The following is an 18846-nucleotide window of genomic DNA, read 5'->3' as shown; positions in this document are numbered from 1 at the left end:
AATCTGCCTCATCTGAATGTTATCCAAAATAAGAACTATGGAAATTAGAATCATAACAGAAACAGTTCCTGACGGTTCCTTGGTGTGAGTGTTAGCTTTGCTGTGGTAACATGCAACCCAGACCTTGAGTCTTTGTGGGCCGGTCTTCATCTCTTCCACCTCAGAGACCTGCTAATGTGGGTCAAGGGTCAGGGATTAGGGGTCGGACGTGACAGGTCACGGTTTGAAGGTTAATAAATGAATGTTTAACATCAGGGCCACAAACTTCATTACGAAAGGTTGACTTCACTGCATGAGCAATGTTTATTACCGCCTAGGTGAGTTATTTTAAATGGGGGGGGGGGAGTTTACGTGGCTAAATTCAGAAGTTATTGCTCAATGCAGCCATGAACCCATGAATTAGCAATAGATGTTTCTGTTTTGATGTTATTATTAATACAGTGTGTCCTAATAACCCATAGAGCAATATTGCATTAGCTGCAGTGTGTTTTATCTTCATATGTAAACAATTCATGAATCACCATTTCCTTGGAAGTTAATCAAGCTTTACGTAAAGTCCAGTTGAAGTAATGCACTTACGGCCTGTGAGTTACAGTCACAACTCAACTACAATGTTCTTAAGGATGTCTGTTAGGAGGACATGAGCTTGAGAAAACGTCAATCACCTGTATCGCAGTTAGAGAAAGGATAAAATGAATGCCTACCTCCATTCTGTCCAGTGTGTCAAAGAACTGGCCACTCTGTAAAAGGCAGACAGAGAGAGGTAGAGAGTGTCAGTTTGGTACTTAGTTCTTCTTCTGCAAAGTGCTTAGTTGCCACCTGATAACACTGAACATAGATCTCTGATTTATCATTCAACCACAGTTCCTCAAAATGAACAGACAGAAAATGCCCTAAGCTTTCCAGAATATGCAGCCATTTACAGTAATACTTTATGCGGTATGATTTTGTCATGGTAATGTTAAACACGAATCACTACTTTCTTTTAATGCTATATCTGTCAGAGCAATAACATACACTAGTGGAGCTGGCAAAAATAGCAAAAGAGATGCTATTTACACCGGTCAAGTCTGAAGCCCCAGTGCCATAGCAATGATAGAATAATCATCCCCTTAATGAGTTTCTCATTTTACACACACAAGCACACGCACACATACATGCTCCGGTGCATGTTATTACACATCCCGATCTACACATACACATATGTAGGGCCCTCTGCTCTCCCTACACAGGCACCCATACAGCCACAAATAAGGGCCTCGTTTTTATTGTTTTTATTGTTTTTAATTTGGGCTTAATTTTTGTTGCTGGCTAAAATCGATGCTATTTATGTTGTATTGTGTTGTGGTGTCCTCTTTTAAGGTCACCAACTACTTCCCTCAGTTCCATTTGATCTTTTTTTGAAGCCTCCCCACCCTTGTCACTTTAATCATTTGACACCCTGTGTGTTGAAAAACACTGACCACAAACTTCCTTTTTCAGATCACACATACATCCCCACCCATTAACAGAACATGGGAACATGTATTTGGTGTACTGATAAAGTCAGTTGCAGAGCACATTGGGAAAAGTTTAAAGATAAAGGTGTCTGTCAGTGGTGTAGTCCAGGGTATACGCAGGTATACGGAGTATACCCACTTATTTTTCAGTCAGCATTGCGTATACCCACCTCTCAAAACAGGGCGCTTATTCTGTGCTGTATGGGCTGCTTAAAAAAATTACAAAATTAAGAGTATACCCACTCCAGGGACCACTACACCACTGGTGTCTGTATTGTTCAGTGTTGTACTGCTGAAATATATATCTGATTGCTGTGAGTTAAGGATGCTCAACACCCAAAAGAACAAGAGATGAGGCAAGACAGCTGAGGGTGCAACTCTCTGGGTAGGGCACTTCCTCCTGTCCTTCCTTTCAAAAGATACACAGGGTTGATACGTGCCTGTGGTGTTCTTACACACAGAATGATACTAACATGTTCATGGATTAATGTGATTGGCACTCTCAAGGTGGATAGTTCCTATTGGTTAAGGAACAGGTATAAAAGAGCTGAACCGTCACTAGGGCGCTCTCTTATTGCTCCGTTCTATCTAGGTAGCTACAGTGTAATAACTGGTAATAAAAGTAATTGGTTTACTATAACCTGCCGTGTGCTCCTTTCACTATAAGCTTAGCAATATTAAGAACTACATTATTGTGGAATACACAACAGTGCCGCTCGAGCCTTTTACTACACTAGCACTTCCTCCTGTCCTTCCTTTTTCTTCGATAAATAGAATTATTCCATACAGACTCTAACCCTCCACTCTACTGGGCATTCAGCTGGCGTGTGGTTTTTCTTTCACAGGTTTTCCTGTAACTGCCTTCTCATTTTCTAAAACTAGGTCTGAAAAAAGTGTAATAGGCTCAATTCATACACAGGAAAAGATGCTTTCAATGTTTTACCGTTTTTAAAAACTGGTTACACACAACATTGTTACGTGTCATACAATTTCTGAAACCTGTCACTCAAACATCAAATCCCATACCAAATCTGCAAAACCATAAGCTATGTGTAATGCTTTGGTCCACAGTGTTTTGGAAAACTGAAAAAAGCACTCTGTGTATCTACATATTCAGTATATTGCAACCAGTTTTGTCAAATTGCTTTATGAAGTGCACTGAAGCACTATACCTGTAAAAGCCTTTAACCTAACAAAGACAGGAGTGTTTAAGATTCATCACACTAGTATGCAGTTAGTGATGTAGTTGTGTTTACCATTTGGTGGAAAAGATGTTTTAGATTGTTGAGTTTTGAATGTTGTTTCATTTTACAGGAGATTTGTGGTGTTTTGCGTTTTGTATGTGCAGTTTTGTGAATTGCGTGTAGAGTTTCAGAAACCATGTGTAAGCAGTTGTAAAAACTGCCATAGATACCGTATATGATGATATATATATATATATACTGTATGTATACACTTCTCCCCACACAGCAGAGTGGACAACCACATACTCTGCAATTTAATGGATGTATGGAATTTATACAGACTACAGCCCTCTAATACATAGGGCTGTGCACCTGACTTACCTTCATGGTGGGTGGGGCAGTTCGAGGAGGGGAGGGGGGGCAGTCTGCCAGCGGAACATTGGAGATGGTCAGCAACTCCTGTTTCCTGAAAAACGAAACGCTGAAATTAGAAACTGAGGCTTTGAACAATGAGCCACTGCTGTAATGACACTTCATAGTCAAACCCTGGGTGTGAGTTGGGAGCAGTGTACTTGTGACAGTTTCAACAATTCCGCCTTAACCAAAGTCTTGGTCTTGCACATAAACACAAGCATGGTTGGAGTGTCCTTCTGACCACCATGACACATACACACACCCACACTATATCAAATTTCAGTAGATTTCACATATCTGCATGAGCCCTAGGATACTGTACATCCATGTGCAACCACTACATTTGCCTACAGACCGGATATAAGACCCTTCACAACCTCGATCTTTCCTCCTCTTCACCTCATTTAAACTCGTTCATTTCTTCATGAGGTTAAAACGAGCCACACTTCCATGATTAAGTTAGTGAATAAAAGATGTCTCAAAGATAGGTAATTTGTCAGAGAAATGGACCTCCTTATATCCACCAATGTTAGGGGCTCTTGTGGTGGCTGGACTCCCTTCAAAGTAAATTATTCAGTCAAGTTTCTCACCTTGGATAGAGAGAGATGGGAGCAGGGATGGATATGAAGAGCGAAATGAACTGCTGTCTAAAAATATCCCCTCAATCCTTCATAAGTTTTCTGTAAATAGGCCCGATGGATCCATCATCGGACGCCTCTCTGGTTTCTTATTAGACAAGAGATAACTGCATGTCATCCATAATACCAGCAAAGCACCAGTATTCTCCCCCTCTCACTCTCTCACTCTCTCTCTCTTTCTCTTTCTCTCTCTCTCTCTCTCTCTCTCCCTCCCTCTCTCTGCCTTCTGTTTGTTTCTCCTTCTGCATATCTACCCTCTGTCAGTCTCTTCTCCTCTCTAAAATGCACACAGGGAAACACTGAATACTCAGTGAATAAAATAAAACGGCTTCATATCCATCACATTGAACACTTCTGCACTTAGAGCCTGTGTGTCACAGGTCAAAGACAGCCTACACATGCTCTTTCAGCAAGTAATCTTGACTAATGCATATGGAAGGAACACTTCAGAAGAAGTGTACCATATGGTTCATGTCTGCTGTCGTAAAGTTCAGGCAAGATTATCTGAATGGAACACAATCTGGAGCTCAACTAAAGTCCATATTTCTCTGTAGCTTCTGCTGTTCACAAATGCAGCTCTCACAAAGCTGTACAAATCACTGGATGTGATGTGTGTCCTTTCAGCAACAGAGTGGCCCCTTCCAGTTCTTTTTCCTTGTTGCTGCGGCAACAAGAGAAGGCAATCACCATCTTCTCCTCCTCCTCCTCCTCCTCCTCCTCTTTCTCCTCCTCCTCCATCTCACCTTGTTGGCTAAACTGTTCAAAAATCGGCGGCGCAGTCAGCGAAGGTCTGAGTAAAGGTCAAATGATAGGCTGTCATCAGTCCAAACCGCTGTGGCGATGCGGAGAGAGAAAAATGGATTTGCTTCCTCTCGCACCATTTGCTAAGGTGATGAAAACATGCGTTTGTTTGCATTGCCAGGCACCAGACGTGTCATACGGCAACACCGTGAAATATCAAATCGATCTGAGGAGAGCCAACCGGAGGATTAATAATATATAGATATCGCTCAGATCAAATGGTTTGATATTTATGCATGGCTTACCAGAGCCCATCATACAGTCCCTCCAGACACTACAGAGTGCCATAGCATCTCAATCAATGTCCAACAATAAATCCCACTCCAAATGTTCCCGAAGCCATCTATTTAAACAGGCTAAGAAGCACACACAGTCTTCCGGTTAACCCTTCTATCAGTCACTACTCAGCTGTCCATCAGAATTGCTCTCCCCTCGTCTAGCTTATCCCTCTATCCTCTTATCTACTCTCCCTCTCTGCTGAGCTCCCCATGGTGTCGCCTCTCTAACATCTGGCTCTAATCTGATGGCACCTCTCTGGGTCTGGTTCGAGCCGCGTCCAGCCTACATTACCGTGCAGCTGATGTACCAGTTAGGCTTATCTCAAACCTAAGGAAGTGAAGACATACCTTTTCCCCATTCTTCCATGTGTTTTTACACTGGAATGAGTGCCTTGAGGGACATAGACATCCTTCATTTGTAAGGCACGAGAAGCATGAATCTAAAGCCTAACCTCACCTCCTACTGCTCCCTCAGTTGAATGCCAAACAGAAGCAATAGAAAAGTAGTGTGCCATTGTGAAGTGACTGACTCAAGTCAGACTGACGAGGCATGTGGTTAAAGACTGAATAACGCTTTTCAGAAGAGACGGATGTTTAGCAAAGTCCATTTATTTCTTGGATTTGGATTGCATGCAGAGAAAAAAAAAAGTTTCTTTCTTTGAGCTGGCATAGTTTCGAGTTGAGTGTTTTGGTTTTATTCTCAAATGTCTAATTGATCAACTGCACCACTTTCCTGCGTTTACATTTTTTCTATCCCTCAGAGCGCAATTACAGGAACGTGGGCAAATTACTACATTATCGTAAACACCATTTCATTCTGTCACCATGGAGTCTGAATGGAACAAATAGAACACTTTGCTGACAGCAGGACAAACTGTTTATCAATTTGCCCTCCACTCGTCTCTGGGGCCATTGATTACAGAGCACACACTGCCTGCATTACAGTCGAGTGCTATTCCCCTTCCATCCCGCCTCCCCTGGAGGCTCGTCTGTGACAGAACAAAATGTAAATACAGCCCAGCGTGTTTACCTAACCACCTGTTGCCTGGCACAATGGCCCTCACAATGGTGGCGTCTAAAGAAAAAGCGAGAGCTGGCAAGGAATCAGTAAGTGACTGAAAGAGGCGCGGGCGAAGAAAAAGAAAAGCCATATAGGAATATGTGAGTCTGAAAATGGGACCGTCAGTGGCAGCATTTTAGAATTTTGCCCCAAATTGCTGCTATATCCTGTTCAGCTATGGGTTTCTTACAATAAACTGCTAAACTGGTTTAGATTAAATTATGGAAAGAAACATTGTGAGTGTGAAACACCGTGAGTTCAATGAAAGCTAAGACACAGTTACAGGCAAAAGAACATTATACAGGGGTTAGTATACAGTATAGTGATTTAGTGAATATGTGCCTTATATACAGTAAAGTGATTTAGTGAATATGTGCCTTATATACAGTTGTGATTTAGTGAATATGTGCCTTATATACAGTAAAGTGATTTAGTGAATATGTGCCTTATACAGTAGTGATTTAGTGAATATGTGCCTTATATACAGTAGTGATTTAGTGAATATGTGCCTTACAGTATAGTGATTTAGTGAATATGTGCCTTATACAGTAGTGATTTAGTGAATATGTGCCTTATACGCAGCATAGTGATTTAGTGGTAGATGCAATGAATGTTGATTATGTCACTTGAATGGTGCTTTTAATCCAAACCAAGATTATGCATAATCAAATTATATATTGATTAATTTTGAACGCATATCTGCTCCTGGGAATGGAACTACAATTTATAGCTGGTACAAGTTTCCGTGTAAATTAAAACAATAAAAATGTAGGATCCATGGCATGGTATCACCAATACCACAGCATAATTTTAAATCACATTACTTGCTTCAGTCCGGATTTGCTCATCTTATCATGCTCACAGTCATAAACATATTTGAACTAGCCAATCACAGAGGAAATTATCCGAAAGGGTGCTAATCTGTCTTTTTTTGCTGTTGGCATTTAAAATATAATTGTGAAGGCTTGTCGCCAAGTATATTAAGCCTATTGAATCCTTTGGTCATGGCTGTATCATTACAATCAACCCATGATGACTGGAGAAAAGAATAAAATTATCCGAATGTTCGTGCTATTCTGGAGAAGCGTGAAAATTGGACTCCAATAAGAATGCAGAGCAGTGAATTACGAGTTAATCATACATGTGAAAGGATGTTTCACTGAAACATACCAGGAGGATACCAGCCTGATTACCAGGGGTGAATCAACTCTGTCAATGGAACCAGCTATGGCCGGTATTAAAACTAGAAAACATTGTATTGCCCATATCATGTGGTGAGGGTATGATCCATATTCAGCACAAATGTAATACCCTGTTTTGTGGATAAATTGCCTTCATTCATTTCACACTCTGTTCTAGTGTGAGAATGGGCGAGAGAAGAGAGCAACTGTCACATGTGAAGCTTTCACGTCGCAGACCTCACATGCAGAAATGAAACCATTCTATCGCCACAGCCACAAACTTTTAGGGACCAGATGCACCAAGCAAAGCAAATTTGACATGCAAGTTGTGTCACGCCAGTGAAAGTCACACTCTAAAACGGCACATGTGTTAAGTGCACGCCCACGAAACCCACACATACATGCCTTCACAGCAACAACACTTTCCGAGATGCAATGTTTCAAATAAGTTGCAAACCATCCCCAAGTACATTCATTAACAAGGACAAATATGCGTGCCCACACATACACATATACACGTCACCTACACACATAGCCTCAATTCACTATTATTGTCTCTGCTCTGGTTGTGAGGAAGTTCTTTTACCCACCATATCTCCTCTCCTTCCCTCTCACTCTCCATCTGCCTCTGCCTCTCCTGTTGTTTGCGGGACCGGTGCAGGAGTCCGATGAGAGCCACTGTCGCCCTGATCCCAGCTCTCCTGGAGCGGATCCTGGCAGCGGACTCGGACATTGGTGGCTCTCCAAGCTGCCGTATTCCCGGGCAAAAATCACAAAGAACCGCCAGTGTGGTGCTGTCTCTCTCTCTTTCTCTCTGTCTAAATGTCCCTTTCTCTCACCATCTACCTCTGACTGCCACCGTCTCTACGTCTTTCTCTCTTTATATTTGTCTGTCTGACCCTCCCTCCCTCTCTCTCTCTCCTTCCTGTCTGTCACGGTTGTTCTCTTTCTTCAATCTCTCTCTCCTGAGGGAGGTGCTGCACACACAGCCAGTACAGACTCACCGGAGAAGTGAGAGAACACAGAAATGCATCCTTCTCTCTCTCTCTCTCTCTCTCTCTCTTTCTTTCTTCCTCTTTCTCCCTTTCCCTCTCTCTTCATTCAGACTCCTGCTAGCTTTTCACCTTCCAGTCACCGTGGCTCCCTTTCTTGTCTCATCACTTGTTCTCTCCCTCTTCCTTCCTCTCTTTCTCCCTCTCCCTCCCTCTCTTTCTCTCTCTCACTCAGCCACTCTCTCATTAGCGTGTTCTCACAATCTGCTCAAGCCTATTTTTCACGCACCTTCACACTCATTCCCTTCTTTCTCTTTCTCTCTCTCTCTCTGTCTCTCTCCCTCTCTCTCGGCGGATGAGGGAAAAACGCCCGTCAGAGCATCCATTTCTTACTATCACCCCAGCCGCCTGTGAACTGTGTGACCGCACTGTACAGATCATCTTTCTCTCTGTCTCTCTGTGTCCTCCTTTCCCAGATTGTCTTGTACTTCTTCTTCATTGTCTCTGCAAACCTTTCCTCTCAGAGGAACAGTGATTTAAAGATCACGTGTGTGCCTCTACGCATGTACTGTAAGTTAGCATATGTGTGTGTGTGTGTGTGTGTGTGTGTTAATGTGTGTTTGTGTGTGTGTATGTGTGTGTGTTTGTGTGTGTCGTGTGTGTTAATGTGTGTTTATGTGTGTGTTTGTGTGTGTGTGTGTGTGTGTGTGTGTGTGTGTGTGTGTGTGTGTGTTTGGGTTTGTGTGATCTTCTTCTCTATTCCTAGAACATTTGTTCCCATCATGCTGTGTGTCTGACTGTTTCACTTCCCTCGTCGTCCACTGCTCCATCTGTGTGTGTGTCAAGCCCTTTCATTCAGTACGCTTTACAACATTACTCGCACAACTACCTCCACACAGGACAATTGTGTACATACAGTTTACACTATGAGCAACATTACTTAACTGCCGCACACATCGATCCTGTGTGATAATGTGCCCTGCACACCACAGACAGAACAGGCAGCCACAGACTCCCTGGCCGGGGTCCAGGACGGATTGGCGCCAGGTCAGACGGAGCTGGGTCTGTTCCAGAACCTGCTCCTATCAGGGACATGATCAGAGTTTGCGGAACACCCCCACCTTGTGCCCCCTCCACCCCATTTGTATTTCTAGCAGGACACTACAAGGATCTGTAGTACATTAGGGAGTGCTGTAGGCACAGTACTGCTCTCACAGTTCAACCTTTAACCTTTCCCATACTAATTCACCAAGACTGTACCTGCTTTTCCATGGATTTTGATACTCACACCAAAGAATGCAAAATGAAACATGGGTAATGCCGTACGTGTTGACAGACTCTGGGAAATTGTGACTACGTGGTTAAACTATGGGAAACTTTTGTCATGCACATGTAGACTGTAGGCTTTTGCAAACCAAAGCATCAAGTCAAAATCATACATCTACATTCAGAGACGGAGTTCAAGAGCAGAACTACACGTGCATCCTTTATCTAGCTGTCACAAAGAGTTTCCACTGCTCAATGTCTGCACTCAACACATAACAGTGGTTCAACTGACACCTCACATTTATGTCATCTGCCTATTAACAAAATCTTTTCAGAATGGTTTTTCAGAGAAAAATCTGCAGCACAAATGTTCTTTGCAGCGGTGAGTGACCTCTGGTTAAAATGGAATGTAATTATCTGTAGTTATTAACCAATGGTATTTCCTGCTTTCATTGCGCTCTCTGTGTTTCGGTGTTCATGTTTCACTTGCACACAGTGTCAAAAATGATTCCCATAAATATGTTTCCCCTGAGGTTTGTGTTGAATAGTCTTGTGTTGTGCCAGCAGTGTCTATGGATGGGCGAACAAACATTTCTTGGGGCGGTAGTTAAGTTTGCTCGTCTGCACTCTTGTCCCTTTAATTGGATGCAAATTAGAACCAAATGATTCTACACACAAACCGGGCTGACTCACGTTCCACCGTTACAAAATATCAGGTTCAGTCAAGTATCGTTTCAGGTCAAATGTTCTCAGGGCCAAAGGGTACAAAAACAGTGGAAAGAAAAAAAAATCCAGAAAAACAGTGGAATAGAGGAAAGGCAAAGCTCAAAGACACCTTCACAGACAGATAGACAGACACAGGACCCCTTGGTGTCACATAAGGAAAAAAGTGTGGCCTGATCTGAGTAAGACATAAGGGGACCACTGCCACTCAGACATGTCAGTGTTATTTTGAAAGGACAGGGAAAAGAGATCCTGGCTAGGGTTGGTGAGGACACTGTTGTCTGTGTCTGGAAGTACACCTCTGACACGTTAAGCAGTGTCTCGAAGCGCAAACACTAACTGAATGTGAAATGAAGAGAGTATCGGAGGAGGGATGGGGATTTTTTAAAGGTGTGACCTATCATTTTAGTTTTCTTGCGCATCCTAGGCTGGCTGCTTTTCATGCATTTCTTTTCATGGCCATACAAATGCGAACAAATGCAATAAATGGCCTTTCAGAGAACAACATATGTGAACAGAGATACTGTGCAGCACTGTTTTTTTCCATGCCTTCATAATTACATCATTGTTGTAAGCCTTGAAGCATTTTTGTGTTATTCGACTACAAAACTACACATTGCACCTTAAATGCCCTCAGGACAGTGAAGCTATTTATGGCATGGTGAATTATAACACACAGTCTGTTTTTGAACTTGCAATATTGCACTGTGGCATGACATTTTTTGTATGAATCCCGGAAACTGTTATCTCTGTTTGTTGAGTGAAGGTTTGAATATCATGTGAATATCAACCCCTTCAGCACCATCCAGCTCCCAAATACAAAAATCAGCCCTGAATTTAACTCTCAAAATGAAAAACAGAACAGTCCCTAAACTGCCTCTCATGAGAAATTAAGTGATACACAATGAGGCACAGATGGTGACATTTTTAAAGATATCACAGAACGTGTTAAGCTCACTAATGCTGATTATCAAGACCAGTTAATTAATTATGATAGAAAATAAACAAGAATATTGTAGCCTTAAGAGGGGAGAGCTTCATCCTCATCCTCATCCTCATTCACAGATGGGATGTCTGACATAAGATGTCTTCTGGTTAGGAGGTGAGCCTGCCAGTGATCCTGGCTGCTATGAACTGAAGCCGCTCTCCTCACAGCCTTTGAGCCAGACAGGCACTGGGAAGGAACACGTGCCATTGGCCAGGCACTTAGTATGCAGGACCATGCCTGATTTTCTCACACACACAAACACACACACACACACACACACACAGACACAGACACAGATACAGACACACTCACACACGCACACACACACACACACACACACACACACACACACACACACACACACACACACACACACACACACACACACACACACACACACACACACACACACACAGACACACACACACACACACACACACGCGCTGGGTAGACTATCTTTAAGAAGCTTAGCTGATTCATATAGCAACATGTGTAAAAGAAATGGAGACACATCAAAAGACGCAGACAGATAGATTGCAAACGCACACACACACACACACACACACACACACACACACACACACACACACACACACACACACACACACACACACACACACACACACACACACACACACACAGACGTACAGAGCAGCGCATGTTTGAAACTCAGAGCCTGTGTTGTTCACCTTTTCCTCACAGTGGGTGTCTTTGATGCCAATTCGCTTTACCTTGCCCTTGTGCTCACCCATGTTCCTGTGTTATCACCCCTACACACCCACCACCTCAGCCTCACATTCTGTGTGTGTGTGTGTGTGTGTGTGTGTGTGTGTGTATGTGTGTGTGTGTGTGTGTGTGTGTGTGTGTGTGTGTGTGTGTGTGTGTGTGTGTGTGTGTGTGTGTGTGTGTGTGTGTGTGTGTGTGTGTGTGTTTTCCTCTCACATATTTTTCTAATTTATTCATTAGAGACATTTTTCGCCTTACAGTTAAATGTCACTCAAAGAGAAAAGATGACAGCTTGTCCTTTCTCAGGAGTCGGCTCACTATATCTAGCCCAGTAGGGGTCACTCAAAAAGCTATCGAGCGGGATCAAGAAAAAGCCGTCACAGAACGCAGGTCCAACACCTGTTGAATTCTTTAAGTCTGCTCACAGCGGGGGTTGAGGGAACAGAGAAAGATAGACAGAAGAAAGAGAGGGAGAAAGAGCAAATATGAGATTGAGACACTAAGTAGGAAGTAAAGGGCAGCAGTTCATAGAATCACAGATTATGTAGTTAGAAAAAAAAAAACAGTATTTGGGAAATGTCCCCCTGACACTCTGTCTGGCAAGGTTTCAAATCAAGCCCCCTGTCTGCCAGTCTGCCGGCGGTCTCAAGAGCACACCTTCCCACACATTGTCATGGCACTGTAGGTAATTTCACCTGTTCACCAGGCCTTTTATTCTGACCTTCTACAGCATAATTGCCTTTGCCTCCGCCATGTTATGGGATGAAGGACAGAAATGTATTCATAGAGATTATGTCCTCTCAGCCCCCACACTCACAGACACACACACACACACTCACACACACACACACACACACACACACACAAACACACACACACACACACACACACTCACAGACACACACACACACACTCACACACACACACACACACACACACACACACACACACACACACACACACACACACACACACACACACACACACACACACACACACACACACACACACACACTCACACACACACACACACACACACACACACACAATGTGAGCATGCCTGCACAGATGTGCACACGTTCATGTCCACACACAATAGCTTGGGGGGAGAAAATTCCAAGTCGCCTTTCTTTTATAAAATGTCATCTTTCAAAGTGGTTCCTCAAAATCAATTTCCTCCACCTCACGGGGTCCAGTGAAATGCCTGTGCCACCTGTTTGACACTGATATCACCTCATGAAGGAGGTTAATAGGGAGATAAGGAGAGAAGCAGGATGGTAAAATTGGAAAGGTGAGAACAAGAGACAGAAATTGAGAGGATATTCAGGCTCTGAAGGTAAACAAAGACAGCGAGAAAAGCCGGAGACAAACTAAGAAACGGAGAAGAAGATGGAGGGAAGGGATTGGGTGGAGAAGATGAAAAATACCCATCCCTTAGACATCACCCCATGAAGGCAAGTCAACTGTGACCAAACAACCCATTTCCACTCCCTCAACTGCGACCGGGGCCTCCGTACGAGGGTCCAAATCGCGGCGCTAATCTCGGCATGAATATGGATTATTGAGCTTTTCGGGATAATTGGTTGGCAGATGAACTCCTGGCACACATGTGCATCTCCTGGTTCACCAGTGACGCAGACGAGGGAATAGGTGGGTATCCTCTGCTTCACAGGCTGCCAGATAGAAGGCTGATAAGGAGTAATCAGCAATTATGTGAGCCTGTGTGTGTGTGTGTGTGTGTGTGTGTGTGTGTGTGTGTGTGTGTGTGTGTGTGTGTGTGTGTGTGTGTGTGTGTGTGTGTGTGTGTGTGAGCAATAGCAATGTTAAGGGAGGGCGTGCCTGCAAAAACACAAGGTGGGGGTACAAAAAAGTGTCACTGTGTCTTTTTTGTTGTCCTTTTCTACTCTCTTACTGTAGGTGATGCTGTAAGGGTTTCTCACGGTCATTAATCTGTTACAAAATAGTTATGTGACATATTTGTCATTATCTAAGATGGGGAGGATTCCAAGTCTTAAATCAAATTGAATGTCTCAGAAATGAATTTCCCTTTTGTAAATATTTCTCTTTAAGTTTGTTACCATTTATTTTATTTATCTTAATATCGTATTTATCTTATGTTCAATTTGATAACTAAGTAATATGTTGAATTAAGTAAAACACTAAACTGGAAGCTACTCTGGTGTTCTTCACAGCAAACAGCAAAGCTTGCCCGGTTACTGGCAGCATTTCTGTGCCCTTGGATGAATTACATGAAACATCAGTTGGAAATAACTCAACAGTCTCTGGGTGACCTTCGCGCTCAACCCATGCTCCATCTGAAAATGCAGAAAATCAGTTAACTACTTGAAATGCATCACTTTGCCTTTCTGTACTGGACTTCTATAATTATGCCTCGCCTGGACCCATATTCGCTTAGGGGGTGGGGGGGGGGGGGCGTGTGTCTTGCTAATGGCCACAGGCGACATTAGGAGCACTCCACATGCAAAGAGCCTCGGGCTGTGTTTCTGGATATTCATAAGGGCTTGCTTTTCTCATGATAGAACTGATATTTCCACCAACTATAAAAATGACTGCAGTGTCAGTGATGGCGCTTTGCAATAGGGCTCACCAGTGCTTCACTTGGCCAGCCTTTGGGCCTCTGGTGGCGCTCTCGTCACCCAGTCTGTTGGACAAGAGTGCCTGCCGAGTCCTCGCTCAGGTATTACCACAGGTGCCCAGGTGGTTCTGCAGGTGGCCGAGTGCTGAGTCAACCGAGTGCCAGATGGCCTCAATCATGACTCAGACACTGACCACTTAAGGCAGGAGCCTTGTGGTCAGCCACCTTATGGCTGCTACAATACGGAATTAGCCACAGCAGCGGCCAAAATGGCATCTGGTTGTTAGGATCTTATTATTGAGTTATGTATTTAAAGTGACATGCTCAGACATATCCCTGCTCATTCCATGCCGGTCAGCATTGGCACACAGGAAGAGAATCACATCAGTGATGTTTGATCCTTATTGGACTTTGTTCAATCAGTGAATATGTTTTTGACCAATCGGTTTTGTGCACCATCAAGATGAAACTAGGAAACATTACATGTAGGCGTGCAAAGGCATACAGAACGTTGGCAGCAGTTTAATCAACAGCACTAGGTTGACTGTGTTTAACTTTGAATATAACGAGCTTGATGATTAACAGCATGAGTTTAAAATTGTCTTTTGAATTGTCTTTCAAAAAAGAAAGAAAGAAGGATCGATAAAAAGAAAGAATAAAGGGAACACCTTGCTATCCCACGGTATATTATACTACCGGATTTCAGATAAGCTCCTCTTTGGAACAAACTCATACATGACTGGAGCCTGATACCTGGAACCTCATACCTGATATGTAACCACACACCACAGCAAAAACAGTCACATGTGAGGCTTCCTAGCCGTGACCAATCACCTCCGTTTTGGTCTGGCATGACTGATAAAGATGTGTACGTCATCAGCCATGTTAGGCTCTCTGTTGGACTCCCTAAAGTCTATGTAAGATAAAAAAAAAATACATAATGTTTGGGCCGGAATATAAACAAGATAGACTGCTTATGACTACAGAGATTCCAAATGCGACAGCAAGCCAATCATTCCCATGATTCCCTGGCTGGGGAGATGTTATATGACTCTAGGACCCTCTAGTGGTGACACACAGCTCAGTGGAGGAACTACAGCAAGTGTTATGGATTGAATGAATGATGACATTATATTACGTACTGATGCACCTGAATTACCTGATGTTTAAATCCAATTAATCTCAGCATAAAGAAATGCATTAGATGCATCCATCCAATGGGCATTCTCACTGGTAAATCTAAATATGAATCTGAGTACCTCATCGATACCTGAGAAAACCGTATGAAAAGTATGAAAAGGGTGAGTGTCTTTCAGCCCCTCAGCCCCAACACACAAAAAGTTCTGTTGACTTTTGAGCAGCGTTCAACAATATTCAACAATTTGGGTATGATATATTGTCAAGTCATGTGTAGGAACCATGAAATGATTGAACACTTTCAGAATGGACCTGTGGTCCATCATAACATGTACACCAGTCCACACCCGTTCCTGTAGTGACTTAATTAAAGCTGGCGCCCCCCACCCACAGACTCACCCTCGGCAACACAGGGCAGAGCACCCCCCCACCCACAGACTCACCCTCGGCAACACAGGGCAGAGCACCCCCAACCCACAGACTCACCCTCGGCAACACAGGGCAGATAAAGTGAAGCACCGGGGTTGAAATCATATGTTGGGTTAATTAAGTTTGATAAGGGGAGAGGTGGACAGGGAATATTTGGGGGAACACTGGACACAAGATGTTTATGTGAATTATTATTATTAATATATATATTTCTGTGTGTGTGTGTGTGTGTGTGTGTGTGTGTGTGTGTGTGTCCCGCCACTAATACAGCCACATTTGAGTTATTGTCTTATTAATACAACTTTTAATTAATACATTATAATCATATTATTATTATAAGTAGTAGTAGTGGTATTGTTATTGTTGTTGTTTGTGTTGGTGGTGTTGTACCTGTGTTGTTGTAATTCAGATGGATCATCATGTCTATTATAATGATTATAATAATAATAATATGTCTTTAGGGTGCATTAAAAATTTAGTGGTGCTCCATTTAACCTGCTGGGGGATAAAGAGAGAAAGAGTGTGTGCACCGTATGTGTGTGAGAGGGAGGAGGGGGGAGAGAAAAAGACAGACAGACAGGCAGAGAGTGAAGGAGAGAGAGAGAGAGAGAGAGAGAGAGAGAGAGAGAGAGAGAGGGGATCCTGCACAGGCGCATCCTTGATTTAGTGCCCTTTCTGAACCTGCCGAGAGAAAACACCACACTCTCTCAGGTCCTTGGGCTGTTGAGTCAAACTGAGCGCTTCTGTGTGTTTTCACAGATTCTCATCACAGTGTCACACCTTTCCCATGAAAGCGTGACATTTCACAATAGTTGTCTTTTCATCTGTGCTGTGCTGCCTGTGAGGAGACAAGTTATTAAGTGAGACCGCGTACCAAGGCTCTGTTTGCTTCAAAGGCACTGTTACTGAGCAAGTAAGAGGAGGCCATGAAAATGATAATTGCCTTTTTTTTGTATCTTTGTGGAGAAAGTTTGTCTGAAAAAAAGACAGATTAATACTTTATACGTTTTAATATCCACAAATGAATTAGCATACTTGATTTAAGTTTCCTCTTTCATGATATCTTAGCTTGTTTCCTTTTCAGAAGATCCCCTAGCCAACAGGCAAACCAGGAACACATCTTTGTCAAATATGAATGCGTGATGCTGCCTCACAGACAGCAGCAAACATCAGGACTAACTCGAAGTCTTATTAGATGTACATATCCATCAATTCAAATCAATTCTCAGAGAGTGAGTACATAAACAGTTCCCAGGTTCTGAATTATCTGAATCACAATTCTCTTGTTTAATCAGTTGGAATGAAGGCATTTTGATAGCGCTGTTTTAATTCACTTATACAACTATCATATAGCAAAGCCTTCTCCGTGTAATATCTCATACTAAAGAAAACATGCTATCAGATGTGTACAGGAGCATGAACTCATCCAACTGTCACTATCCTTCAACTATCGTATCGATTCTTTTTTCAATAAGAATCAGGCTAAATAAAAGATGTTGCTTCCCCTTTCGCACAGTGTTCAAAAAGTGAATCTAAAAACAAATCCACTGACACTTCAAAAAGACACAAGCCCATACACTGAAAACAACCACAAAATAATCTATCACAAATAAATACTATCACGCAAAAATGCAATCAGTAGGGACTTACCAAAGTTTGCGAGGCATTCTTTAGAGATTAACAAAACCAGCCAGACTCCAGGATTCACTTGTAAGAGAGAGTGGAAGAACTGAACGGTGGCACACTCTGTCACCCAGTCGGCTGCACACACACACGCACACACACACACACACACAAGCACCACAGGCATAGACTGGCTACTGATTATACAATTGTAATCCTGGGCTTTGGATTCAGGCGGTCACACACAAAGCAGTGTACTTTGTTTTAAGTAGAGAGAGAGAGATAGAGAGGGAGAGAAAGAGAGAGAGAGAGAGATAAATAGATAGAAAAAGAGAGAGGGGGGGTGGAGGGAGGGAGGGAGGGAGGGAGGAGATAGTGAATATGGATGGGGAATCGGCTACCTCTTATCCTTGTGCACACGTTCATCTAGAGCCACCCATACAACCTCCAACCCACAGACACACTAACACTAAGACAGAATACAAACACACAAAAATACAGAACACACAGACACACACATGATGAGAAAGAGGGACTCAGTTACACTGTTACATCATAACACACATACCCAGAAGTGCTGAGAGAATGGGGCAATGAGGCGACCACTAAATATGGGAAGTGATGTGAGCAGTGTCACAGCCATTCGGCTGCTAGTCTTCAATAAATGATAAGGAGCTTCTAGGTCAATGTTTATTACACTTGAATAAATAATGTGTAAACGCCTGTGGGGGTGGTTAAACACACACACACACACACACACACACACACACACACACACACACACACACACACACGCACACACACACATGAATTCACCCACCAGTTAACGTGGACACAGTTCAATGGCACCACTGCAATAAACAAAATGCGGTGCCAAAAACAAATATAGGCGCATCGGGACATATGTAAACATGCAAGCACAAACAAACACACAAACATACACAAACACAAACATACAAACACACACACACAAATAAGCATCCTTCTTTACTTTCCGAAACACAAGCAGGGTCACGTGGTCATCATACACGACTCTTGTCACCATTATGCAGTAACGTGCATCCATCATACACAAATACCAAATGCAAATAGACACTCCAGTGCAGTTTCCAGCAACCCACACACGCGACAGCATGACTCAAAGACACATCTTCGCCTCTCTAATAATTGCCATCCTTAACAGACTGCTCTTGCCCTAGGACTTATTTGCCACTGTGTATTAAAGTCAAGGAGTGAGAACTTGAAGTGTCTCCCCGGTGAAGCAACCAGAGGCAACACAAACCTAGGCTACAATTTGTAACACGTGTAATT

At 43.0% G+C, this 18846-nt stretch overlaps 1 protein-coding gene across 1 annotated transcript in view; it reads right to left on the bottom strand.

The window, feature by feature from the left end:
• The window catches only part of rap1gap2b (RAP1 GTPase activating protein 2b), a gene marked incomplete at both ends in the record, with an annotated part of 36831 nt that overhangs the window by 9051 nt on the left and 8934 nt on the right, over nt 1–18846 (bottom strand). The window contains 3 exons of the mRNA XM_080845816.1: nt 124–171; nt 705–740; nt 3065–3149. Coding sequence (XP_080701942.1) covers nt 124–171; nt 705–740; nt 3065–3149 — 169 coding nt within the window. The remainder of the gene's footprint in view (nt 1–123; nt 172–704; nt 741–3064; nt 3150–18846) is intronic.

This window comes from Sprattus sprattus (assembly GCF_963457725.1).
Source record: "Sprattus sprattus genome assembly, chromosome: 1".
In the NCBI taxonomy this organism is placed as follows: domain Eukaryota; kingdom Metazoa; phylum Chordata; class Actinopteri; order Clupeiformes; family Clupeidae; genus Sprattus; species Sprattus sprattus.
The sequence above is the reverse complement of the archived record's forward strand: the minus strand, read 5'-3'. Positions and strand labels throughout refer to the sequence as shown.